The 12,914-nt window shown below is 47.6% G+C and overlaps 1 protein-coding gene across 4 annotated transcripts in view; it reads right to left on the reverse strand.

Annotated features, from left to right (window-relative positions):
• Positions 1-12,914, reverse strand: part of PIWIL4 (piwi like RNA-mediated gene silencing 4) — a 733,536-nt gene that overhangs the window by 237,970 nt on the left and 482,652 nt on the right. For 3 of the 4 annotated variants that reach the window (XM_063951459.1, XM_063951460.1, XM_063951458.1), the window contains one exon: positions 8,652-8,849. The exons of the other annotated variant lie outside the window; for it this stretch is intronic. In XM_063951459.1, coding sequence (XP_063807529.1) covers positions 8,652-8,849 — 198 coding nt within the window. The remainder of the gene's footprint in view (positions 1-8,651; positions 8,850-12,914) is intronic. 4 annotated transcript variants of the gene reach the window in all.

Here is a 12,914-nt window from a genome sequence, read left to right on the forward strand (position 1 = left end):
CCAACGCCTTCTCCTGCGGAAATAACACCTTCTGCACTTCTGTGTCTAGGATCATTCCCAGAAAGTACAACCTCTGGGTTGGTTCCAAATGTGACTTTGGAAGGTTCAGAATCCAACCGTAGATCTCGGGTTGTGAGAACAATGGACTGCAGCAGCTTCTCCTTGGACGTTGCCTTTATCAGCAGATCGTCCAGATATGGAATGATGTTCACCCCTTGTTTGCGGAGGAGAACCATCATCTCTGCCATCACCTTGGTAAACACCCTCGGTGATGTGGAGGGTGAAATTCCAGCTTGTATCCCTGGGATACAATATCTATCACCTAGGGATCCAGGCCGGACAATACCCAGACGTGACTGAATTGTCTGAGTCTCGCTCCCACTGGCCCCACCTCCAGGCCGCGCGGTCCACCATCATGCGGAAGATTTTGGCGTACCTTAAGCAGGCTTTTGTTCCTGGGAACCTGCAGCGGCAGGTTTCTTGGACTTAACTCAACCTCCCCTAAAGAAGGTATGGGACGGTCTGGCCTTTCTAGGCTTGTTAGGCCGAAAGGATTGTGTTGCTGAAGAAGAGAAGGATTTCTTTGGAGCAGGTGCTGCTGAGGGAAGAAACGGAGACTTACCCGCTGTAGCGGTGGATATCCACGCGTCTAAAGCTTCCCCAAAGAGAGCCTGACCTGTATAGGGTAGGGACTCCACACTCTTTCTGGATTCTGCGTCGGCTGACCACAGGCGCAGCCACAGTCCCAGACAAGCTGAAACAGACATGGAAGAGATTCCCACAGCCATGGAACCCAGTTCTTTCATGGATTCTACCATAAAACCTGCTGAATCGTGAATGTTGCGTAAATATAATTCAACATCACCCTTATACATCGTATCCAAATCCTCTAGTAAGGTAGCCGACCACTTTACTATATTCTTTGCAATCCATGCACTAGCAATAGTGGGACGTAATATGGCCCCTGAAGCCGTGTACATTGATTTAAGTGTGTTATCAATTTTTCAATCAGCTGTCTCTTTTCGGCGGGTTTTCCCATTTTTTCCTATCCTCCTCAGGAAAAGGAAACGCCACCTGTACCTGTTTAGGGATCTGGAAATTTTCTCAGGGTTTTCCCATGCTTTCTCAAATATAGCATTCAATTCCTTTGACGCAGGGAAGGTTAGCGAGGCTTTTTTACTTTCAGTGAAAAAAGCCTCCTCAACCTGCTCTGGTGTGGTATCATTAATATGTAACACATACCTGATAGCCTCTATCATCAATTGCACCCCCTTTGCAAGAGATGCAGACCCCCGCAACACATCCCCATCACCATCTGTGGTGTCAGAATCGGTATCCGTGTCATCCTGTGTGACATGCACAAGCGCACGTTTGTGGGGGTATATAGCGGAGCGTCCCGAGGTACCAGAATCGGGCCATACTGCCATAGAGTTCTGTAATACCTGGGTTGCAGATTCATTACTTGCAACCCTGTCAGAAATCTGAGAAATCCAAGGTTTGATAGAGGAAAACCACTCAGGCTCCCTTGCTGGTATCCGTGCTAAACCAGTGCTATCCTGATTACATGGAATGGGATCATCCTGGGAGGACAAATCCTCTGCAGCATATGACACAGTGTCCCTGGACATAGCTTAATGGAGACCACAGACACTCCACACACACACACACACACACACACACACACACACACACACACACACACACACACACACACACACACACACACACACACACACACACACACACAGGAGGGCAGACACAGTTTCCCCCCCAAGAGCCAACCCACACACAGCGCTTTTTTTTTTTACCAAAGGGAGACCCCTTTTCAGCACTGACTGTGTACCTTAATAGGATACACAGTCGTATTGCAGCTTACCCCCCCTCCCCCCCTTCTACAACCCCCTGGTACCGTTTACAGATAGTTGGAGTTGCTGTGGAGGAAAATGGCGCTGAACGCTGCTGGGTCCGATCTGAGAAGAAGCTCCGACCCCAAAATGGCGCTGTCTTCTCGCTATTCATCAGATTATACTGGCCTGAGGATTTAGTGCTGGCTGAGATCCGGGGACCCCGACAGGCTTCTGGACCAGTATAGGGTGTCGCGCTGGCTCAGGGCGCCCCTCATAGCGCCGCACCATGTACCTCTGAGCCATCCCCGGAGGGCAGTTAATACTGCGCTCCTACCCTGCTGCCGCCATCTTCACACGACCCCCCGCTTGCTAGGGGGGGTCAGTGTCTCACTCGCTACAGATTCTTCAGCTCTGCAAGGGGGTGGCGGCATACTGCTGGGGCGAGCGGTCCCATGTGGCGGAGAACGATCAGACCCCTCTGGAGTTCAGTGTCCATTCAGCGAAGACAGTGGCTCAGACCCCGCAGGGCGGACACTGCTCCCCCCTCAGTCCCTCGCTGCAGGGAGGCTGTTGCCAGCAGCTTCCATGTAAAACAATAAACTTCTAAAAAAATAAGAATTTACTCACCGGTAATTCTATTTCTCGTAGTCCGTAGTGGATGCTGGGAACTCCGTAAGGACCATGGGGAATAGCGGGCTCCGAAGGAGGCTGGGCACTCTAGAAAGATTTAGGACTACCTGGTGTGCACTGGCTCCTCCCACTATGACCCTCCTCCAAGCCTCAGTTAGGACACTGTGCCCGGACGAGCAGACATAATAAGGAAGGATTTAGAATCCCGGGTAAGACTCTTACCAGCCACACCAATCACACCGTACAACTCGTGATACTATATCCAGTTTGACAGTATGAAAAACAACTGAGCCTCTCAACAGATGGCTCAACAATAACCCTTTAGTTAACAATAACTATTTACAAGTATTGCAGACAATCCGCACTTGGGATGGGCGCCCAGCATCCACTACGGACTACGAGAAATAGAATTACCGGTGAGTAAATTCTTATTTTCTCTAACGTCCTAGTGGATGCTGGGAACTCCGTAAGGACCATGGGGATTATACCAAAGCTCCCAAACGGGCGGGAGAGTGCGGATGACTCTGTAGCACCGAATGAGAGAACTCCAGGTCCTCCTCAGCCAGGGTATCAAATTTGTAGAATTTTGCAAATGTGTTTGCCCCTGACCAAGTAGCTGCTCGGCAAAGTTGTAAAGCCGAGACGCCTCGGGCAGCCGCCCAAGATGAGCCCACCTTCCTTGTGGAATGGGCATTTACAGATTTTGGCTGTGGCATGCCTGCCACAGAATGTGCAAGCTGAATTGTACTACAAATCCAGCGAGCAATAGACTGCTTAGAAGCAGGAGCACCCAGTTTGTTGGGTGCATACAGGATAAACAGCGAGTCAGATTTTCTGACTCCAGCCGTCCTGGAAACATATATTTTCAGGGCCCTGACAACGACTAGCAACTTGGAGTCCTCCAAATCCTTAGTAGCCTCAGGCACCACAATAGGCTGGTTCAGGTGAAACGCTGACACCACCTTAGGGAGAAACTGGGGACGAGTCCTCAATTCTGCCCTATCCATATGGAAAATCAGATAAGGGCTTTTACATGATAAAGCCGCCAATTCTGACACTCGCCTGGCTGAAGCCAAGGCCAATAACATGACCACTTTCCACGTGAGATATTTCAGATCCACGGTTTTTAGTGGCTCAAACCAATGTGATTTTAAGAAACTCAACATCACGTTGAGATCCCAAGGTGCCACAGGAGGCACAAATGGGGGCTGAATATGCAGCACTCCTTTCACAAATGTCTGAACTTCAGGTACTGAAGCTAGTTCTTTTTGAAAGAAAATCGACAGAGCCGAGATCTGTACTTTAATGGAGCCTAGTTTTAGGCCCATATTCACTCCTGCTTGCAGGAAATGCAGAAATCGACCTAGTTGAAATTCCTCTGTTGGGGCCTTTTTGGCCTCGCACCATGCAACATATTTCCGCCATATGCGGTGATAATGCTTTGCCGTAACATCTTTCCTGGCCTTAATAAGCGTAGGAATGACTTCTTCCGGAATACCCTTTTCCTTTAGGATCCGGTGTTCAACCGCCATGCCGTCAAACGCAGCCGCGGTAAGTCTTGGAACAGACAGGGCCCCTGTTGTAGCAGGTCCTGTCTGAGCGGTAGAGGCCACGGGTCCTCTGAGAGCATCTCTTGAAGTTCCGGGTACCACGCTCGTCTTGGCCAATCCGGAACCACGAGAATGGTGTTTACTCCTCGCTTTCTTATTATTCTCAATACCTTTGGTATGAGAGGCAGAGGAGGGAACACATAAACCGACTGGAACACCCACGGTGTCACTAGAGCGTCCACAGCTATCGCCTGAGGGTCCCTTGACCTGGCGCAATATCTTTTTAACTTTTTGTTGAGGCGGGACGCCATCATGTTCACCTGTGGTTTTTCCCAACGGTTTACCAGCATCTGGAAGACTTCTGGATGAAGTCCCCACTCTCCCTGGTGGAGGTCGTGTCTGCTGAGGAAGTCTGCTTCCCAGTTGTCCACTCCCGGAATGAACACTGCTGACAGTGCTAGTACATGATTCTCCGCCCATCGGAGAATTCTTGTGGCTTCCGCCATCGCCATCCTGCTTCTTGTGCCGCCCTGTCGATTTACATGGGCGACTGCCGCGATGTTGTCTGACTGGATCAGCACCGGCTGGTGTAGGAGCAGGGATTTTGCTTGACTTAGGGCATTGTAGATGGCCCTTAGTTCCAGAATATTTATGTGAAGGGAAGTCTCCTGACTCGACCATAGTCCTTGGAAGTTTCTTCCCTGTGTGACTGCCCCCCAGCCTCGAAGGCTGGCATCCGTGGTCACCAGGACCCAGTCCTGTATGCCGAACCTGCGGCCCTCTAGAAGATGGGCACTCTGCAGCCACCACAGTAGCGACACCCTGGTTCTTGGAGACAGGGTTATCAAGCGATGCATCTGAAGATGCGATCCGGACCACTGGTCCAACAGGTCCCACTGAAAGATTCTGGCATGGAACCTGCCGAAGGGAATTGCTTCGTAAGAAGCCACCATCTTTCCCAGGACCCGCGTGCAGCGATGCACTGATACCTGTTTTGGTTTCAGGAGGTCTCTGACTAGAGATGACAACTCCCTGGCTTTCTCCTCCGGGAGAAACACTTTTTTTTTTTCTGGACTGTATCCAGAATCATACCCAGGAACAGTAGTCGTGTCGTCGGAACCAGCTGTGACTTTGGGATATTCAGAATCCAGCCGTGCTGGTGCAGCACCTCCTGAGATAGTGCTACTCCCACCAACAACTGTTCCTTGGACCTCGCTTTTATTAGGAGATCGTCCAAGTACGGGATAATTAAAACTCCCTTTTTTCGAAGGAGTATCATCATTTCCGCCATCACCTTGGTAAATACCCTCGGTGCCGGGGACAGTCCAAACGGCAGCGTCTGGAATTGGTAATGGCAATCCTGTACCACAAATCTGAGGTACTCCTGGTGAGGATGGTAAATGGGGACATGCAAGTAAGCATCCTTGATGTCCAGGGATACCATGTAATCCCCCTCGTCCAGGCTCGCAATAACCGCCCTGAGCTATTCCATCTTGAACTTGAATTTTTTTATGTATGTGTTCAAGGATTTCAAATTTAAAATGGGTCTCACCGAACCGTCCGGTTTCGGTACCACAAATAGTGTGGAATAGTAACCCCGGCCTTGTTGAAGTAGGGGTACCTTGATTATCACCTGCTGGGAATACAGCTTGTGAATTGCCGCTAGCACCGCCTCCCTGTCTGAGGGAGCAATCGGCAAGGCAGATTTTAGGAACCGGTGGGGTGGAGACGCCTCGAATTCCAGTTTGTACCCCTGAGATACTATTTGAAGGATCAAGGGATCCACCTGTGAGCGAGCCCACTGATCGCTGAAATTCTTGAGGCGGCCCCCCACCGTACCTGGCTCCGCCTGTGGAGCCCCACCGCCATGCGGCGGACTTGGAAGAAGCGGGGGAGGACTTTTGCTCCTGGGAACCTGCTGTTTGTTGCAGTCTTTTTCCCCTACCTCTGCCTCTGGACAGAAAGGACCCGCCTTTTCCACGCCTGTTTTTCTGTGTCCGAAAGGACTGAACCTGATAAAACGGCGCCTTCTTAGGCTGTGAGGGGACATGGGGTAAAAATGCTGACTTCCCAGACGTTGCTGTGGAAACTAGGTCCGAGAGACCATCCCCAAATAATTCCTCACCCTTATATGGTAACACTTCCATGTGCTTTTTTGAATCTGCATCTCCTGTCCACTGGCGAGTCCATAAGCCTCTCCTAGCAGAAATGGACAATGCACTTACTTTAGATGCCAGCCGGCAGATTTCCCTCTGTGCATCTCTCATATATAAGACTAAGTCTTTGATATGGTCTATGGTTAACAGGATCGTGTCTCTGTCTAATGTGTCAATATTTTCTGACAGTTTATCTGACCACGCAGCGGCAGCACTGCACATCCAAGCTGACGCAATAGCTGGCCTAAGTATAATGCCTGTGTGTGTATATACAGACTTCAGGATCGCCTCCTGCTTTCTATCAGCAGGTTCCTTGAGGGCGGCCGTATCCGGAGACGGTAGTGCCACCTTTTTAGACAAACGTGTGAGCGCTTTATCCACTCTAGGGGGTGTTTCCCAACGTGACCTATCCTCTGGCGGGAAAGGGAACGCCATTAGTACCTTCTTAGGAATTACCAATTTTTTATCAGGGAAAGCCCACGCTTCCTCACACACTTCATTTAATTCATCTGATGGGGGAAAAACTACGGGTAGTTTTTTCTCTCCAAACATAATACCCTTTTTAGTGGTACCAGTAGTTATATCAGAAATGTTTAACACCTCTTTCATTGCCTCAATCATACAGTGAATGGCCTTAGTGGGCATCAGGTTTGACTCATCGTCGTCGACACTGGTGTCAGTATCCGTGTCGACATCTGGGTCTGCTTGAGGTAGCGGGCGTTTTAGAGCCCCTGACGACCCATGCGACGCCTGGGCAGGCACGAGCTGAGAAGTCGGCTGTCCCACATTTGGCATGTCATCGATTTTCTTATATAAGGAGTCTATACGTGCACTCATTACTTTCCATAAGCCCATCCACTCAGGTGTCTGCCCCGCAGGGGGTGACATCCCTTCTAAAGGCATCTGCTCCGCCTCCACATCATTATCCTCATCAAACATGTCGACACACCGCACACCGTACCGACACACCGCACACACACAAGGAATGCTCCGAATGAGGACAGGACCCACAAAAAGCCCTTTGGGGGGACAGAGTGAGAGTATGCCAGCACACACCAGAGCGCTATATAATGCAGGGACTAACTAAGTTATGTCCCCTATAGCTGCTTTTTTATATTATATATGTATTGCGCCCAAATTTAGTGCCCCCCCTCCCTGTTTTTACCCTGTTCTGAAGTGTAGACTGCAGGGGAGAGCCAGGGAGCTTCCTTCCAGCGGATCTGTGAAGGAGAAATGGCGCCAGTGTGTCTGAGGGAGATAGCTCTGCCCCTTTTCCGCGGCCTATTCTCTCGCTTTTTTCTGGATTCTGGCAGGGGAATTTACCACATATATAGCCTCTAGGGCTATATATTGTGGTATTTTTGCCAGCCAAGGTGTTTTTATTGTAGCTCAGGGCGCCCCCCCCCAAGCGCCCTGCACCCTCAGTGACCGGAGTGTGAAGTGTGCATGAGGAGCAATGGCGCACAGCTGCAGTGCTGTGCGCTACCTTGGTGAAGACTGATGTCTTCTGCCGCCGATTTTCCGGACCTCTTCTTGCTTCTGGCTCTGTAAGGGGGACGGCGGCGCGGCTCCGGGACCGAACACCAAGGACTGGGCCTGCGGTCGATCCCTCTGGAGCTAATGGTGTCCAGTAGCCTAAGAAGCCCAATCCGGCTGCAAGCAGGCGAGTTCGCTTCTTCTCCCCTTAGTCCCTCGCTGCAGTGAGCCTGTTGCCAGCAGGTCTCACTGAAAATAAAAAACCTAAAACTATACTTTCTTTCTAAGGGCTCAGGAGAGCCCCTAGTGTGCATCCAACCTCGGCCGGGCACGAAATCTAACTGAGGCTTGGAGGAGGGTCATAGTGGGAGGAGCCAGAGCACACCAGGTAGTCCTAAATCTTTCTAGAGTGCCCAGCCTCCTTCGGAGCCCGCTATTCCCCATGGTCCTTACGGAGTTCCCAGCATCCACTAGGACGTTAGAGAAATAACTTTTACCAGGAAAACTCAAGAGAGCTCCCCTAGCTGTGAACGGCTCCTCCGGGCCCATTTTCTAAACTGAGTCTGGTAGGAGGGGCATAGAGGGAGGAGCCAGCCCACACTCTCAATCTCTTAAAGTGCCAATGGCTCCTGGTGGACCCGTCTATACCTCATGGTACTAATGTGGACCCCAGCATCCTCTAGGACGCAAGAGAAACTAGTGCATATTGTTCCATATGTATAGAACCAACGATGAACGTTATGTGCTCACGTGATCCGTCATCGGTGGACAAAATATAGAATGTGCATGCACAGTCTATTTTGGATGGAAACTTGACTATATAGTTTCTAGTATAGCCAAAACCTTTCAGTGTGTATAGTCAATATCATTGGTTCTGGACTCCGGGGAAGTTCAAGGAAAATCGTTAAGCTTAAATCGTTCATAGCTAGTATCGCACCATGTGTAGGCCCCTTTAGAATTCCAGTATCTTATAAAACGACCAAGACCAGTACCTGGTCAGCACAACCATCCCCAGAATCTCTTTTTCACAGGCATCGGTGAAACGCTCCACGGGAATCCTAGAGTAGAGCTCATTCATGAAATCCAGGACGGTCTCACTGCGTAGAACTTTGTGGCTCACGTCGGCGCTCAGAGTTAGCTGACTTTCCAGATTTGTGACGGAGATGGAGAAACCGGGCCAGAGCATCAACCTGACATATACAGTGAGAATAGGTCAGAAAACGAAGGGCTATATTTACTAAAGGTCGGTATTAATTGATTTAAGAGTAATTAAAATTAATCTTAATCGATGTTGGGCTTCAAGGTTAAAACACACATTTGCTAACAGATGATTTTTTTATATTGATATGTAAATGTGAGTAAATGTGTGTTTTAGCCCTTGAAGCTAGACATCGATTACAATCGATTTTAATCGATTTGAAATTGACCTTTTAGTAAATATAACTCAGTCTCTATGAGTCAGTCTCTAATTGTGGGCAGACTCTTCGGAAAATGTTTATTAACAACTTTATCACTATAGACCAAACAGAACCACATGCCCAAGACACATAGGAACAAAGCTTATGAACAATGGTGTATAGGTAACTGCACAAGAAGGTATTGTAACCTATAGCGACTAATGAGTGATTTGTTTTTTAAATGTAAAAAGATGAGCGACAACTATTTTAATAGAAACGTTGTACACTATTGCCGTAGTGATGTCAAGCAGTCCTTCTTGGTGCACCAGGTCCTGTGCAATTCAACTGGCACCGTGTCTTTTTCACCCGAATCTATGTACAACGGGATCTCAATCTGTATACAGAGAGCCAAGTTCCGATGTGCTTCAAACACAAATTCAGTCGCACACAGATATACAAGTTATCACATATTAAATTAATCGGTGCAGTCTCGGTGTTGTCACATCACAATGTAACAAAGATGTAAATTCAATGAAAAAGACGCAAATAGCAATCGAGCAAACAGAGTCACACAGGACCTGGTGGCTTACTCATGCCGCGTCGCGTATTGAGGTTAGGTGGTATGAGGACGCATCAGGGACTGCAGTGAGGTAAGTGGCTCAGGAGGCACTGGCTAGTACCAGAGCCAGATTGACACACAATAAATGAGCCCAAGGGTGCATGTGGGCATTATGTACAAGTGCAGCAGTATATACATGTGGGCATTATACACAGGTGCAGCAGTATATACATGTGGGCATTATACACAGGTGCAGCAGTATATACATGTGGGCATTATACACAGGTGCAGCAGTATATACATGTGGGCATTATACACAGGTGCAGCAGTATATACATGGGGGAATTATACACAGGTGCAGCTGTATATATACATGTGGGCATTATAAACAGGTGTAGCAGTATATACCTGTGGGCATTAAACACAGGTGCAGCAGTATATACATGTGGGCATTATAAACAGGTGTAGCAGTATATACATGTGGTCATTATACACAGGTGCAGCAGTATATACCTGTGGGCATTATACACAGGTGCAGCAGTATATACATGTGGGCATTATAAACAGGTATAGCAGTATATACTGCTGGAAATTTGGTGAGTTTTGATCAGAGATGTGTGGACAAGGTAGGCGGAGGGGGGGGATGCACTGTCTCACCTGCCATAGACTTTTAATTCCAGAGCTTTGACTATAAAAATGATCAGAATAATACAAATAAGATATTTCTAATATATTCTCTGTATTTTTTATGTATTTTATATAGTAAAAACTCTGGCGTATATATTAGTATGACAGGAAAGGCTCTGCCTCTCCTGCCTCACCCCACCGCACGTCACTGGGACACACTGAATCTCCTGCACACTGAATCTCTCACAAACAACCAATGACCTTTTACATTTAGAAGTATAAGACTATATCACCCACGTTAAGATTAAACTAGAACACAAATAAAGGGAACGTTTAATTCATGTGGAACCTTCCACACTTCAGATAATTTGGACAACTACAGGACTGTGAAACAACAGGGTATATGCTATGGTTTGTTACTTGACAGCAAACTTGATGGAAAAACAGTTTGTAGAATATTTGTTTTAAAGTAAAGTTATCACTCAACTGGGCTTCAGTTCACAGGCTGTCATCAGTGTTATATGTGCAATTAACAGGAAAGTGTATGTGTAATAAAGAAAACTTATTTCAGCAGTCTAGCACCACACCTGTGTCATCCATGTAATAGGGGGATTTTGTGCAAGAGACAAGAGAATGTCAACATGGTCGTAATGTAGACATGCAGCTCCTCGAGCTGCTTGGCATGTCAACATTGGCCACATTGACAATTATCATGTTGATACTGATGAAGGGTCGACATGATTAGAATTACGTCAAAACATTCCTGGTGGTCAGCGGTGACTAACCTCGTTTGGTTGGTTCAGTGGCTCCAGTGGTGGCTTCCAGGTCCAGTGGTCAGCTAACGGTGAGTTCCAGATGATTGTACAGATCTGCCGGTGAGTAAGTCTATCCCTGACCATAACCTCACCCCCAGCAGTCTAACCCTAATGTCGGCATTCTGAGAATGCCAGCATTTCACACGATGATATTTCAACCGATGTCAACATCATAAAGGTGGTGTCGGGAATGTAAATGTTGACATTAGGCCTGCATCCTCACAGGAAGAATCATGACTTCTCTCTCTCTCCTGCTCCCCCCTCAGAGGTCCACTAGCCCAGAAAAGACGTAACTACAGTAAGATGAGGAAGAGTAACGTAAAACAGAAAATGAGCAATCTCCCTGAATCTTTAGAGAAAAAGGATTCACATACAAAATAAATTCCCTTTTCTCCTGCTGTACACTTCAGGGGCACTGACTAGATCATTTACTAACAAAATGGTTTACTGGAAGGAGCTAACCGAGTTTAAAAAGATGATTATTGTAGGCTGCACGATCGGAGGTATGAGTGTGAGAAGCACTGCGGATGTTAGGAAGGTTCCTAAATCCACTGTGTCTTTTGTCATTAATGCGTGGAAGAAGAACGGTCATTGCAGGAATGCACCTCAACCTGGAAGACCCCCGCAACTGCACCTCAGAGACCGGAAAGGGAGCTGTGAAAGAACAGGGTTCGTCCCATGCATGCCACTGCACACAAGTTCTAAATGACCACTAACATGCAGGTTTCAACAAGAACACTTCATAGGGAGGCCCATGCACTTGGATGGCAAGTAGCTGCTCATCAACTTCGAAAGAGCGCAAAATCTGGAACAATGGCTACAAGCGTCATGGAATGACAAATCATAACTTACAATTTTCAGATCAGATAGACGTGTTTGGGTTTGGCGATTGCCAGGAGAACGCCTGATGCCAGAGTATATTTTACCTATAGTAAAGCATGGAGGTGGTGGCATTAGGCTATGGAGCTATTTCATCTGGTTTGCCATGGGTCCACTAGTTGTAATACATGGTCACATTAACTCTGAGAAGTCTAGAGATGTTCTAGATGACTCTGTGCTCCCTACATTGAGGCAGTTCTACAGAAAAGACAAATGTTTTTATTAGGACGGCAATGCCACCCGTCATGTTTCCAGGGTGACACTGGACTGGTACTTGCCAACTCAGAGTCTAGATATTAGCCCATTGAGAACCTCTAGGATGAATTGGAGTGACAGGTGCATTCTAGACCGACTCGACCTTTCTACATTGTCACAGTTGTTCACTGTACTTGGTAAAACATATCGCCAGCTGCTGTCCAGGAACTTGTGGACAGTTTGCCAAGAAGGATATCTGCAATAATCACTGCATGTGGTGGACTACACAGTACTGACTTTAAATAAAATCTTGTTAATCTATTTGCTATCAGTGTCCAATAACTGTTGTCTACATAGTTTAGTGAGACAAAGACATTGGGATATCCCAAAGCCACATGAAGAACCACCACCGGGAAACTTGTCCTTGCACTAACCACAACAAGATGCCTTGTGATTGAGGAACAAGGCTTCAGTGCCTGCAGCCTTGCATCAATCTCATCAGCGGATCCCTTCCCTTCCAAAGTCAAAGTAAAAGATTTGCGATCTTGGTTTAAAACTCCAGCACGATAAATTCCTTGGAGATGAGATCTGGATGTAAAGCAATATAAGTAATCAGCAGAGTAAGGATAAAAGGTAGGAAAAACCAGAAAGGCCACAGTGCGGCATAGCATCATTGCAAAGCAAGGATAGACCTCTGCAAACCTCCAGATGTTTAGGAAAGCCGAAAAACTTTACAAAGTGACCCATCTGAGAGGACCAAGGCTTTGTCCACTGCAAGTCAGT

Source organism: Pseudophryne corroboree, chromosome 2 (genome assembly GCF_028390025.1).
Source record: "Pseudophryne corroboree isolate aPseCor3 chromosome 2, aPseCor3.hap2, whole genome shotgun sequence".
NCBI classification, from domain to species: Eukaryota; Metazoa; Chordata; class Amphibia; order Anura; family Myobatrachidae; genus Pseudophryne; species Pseudophryne corroboree.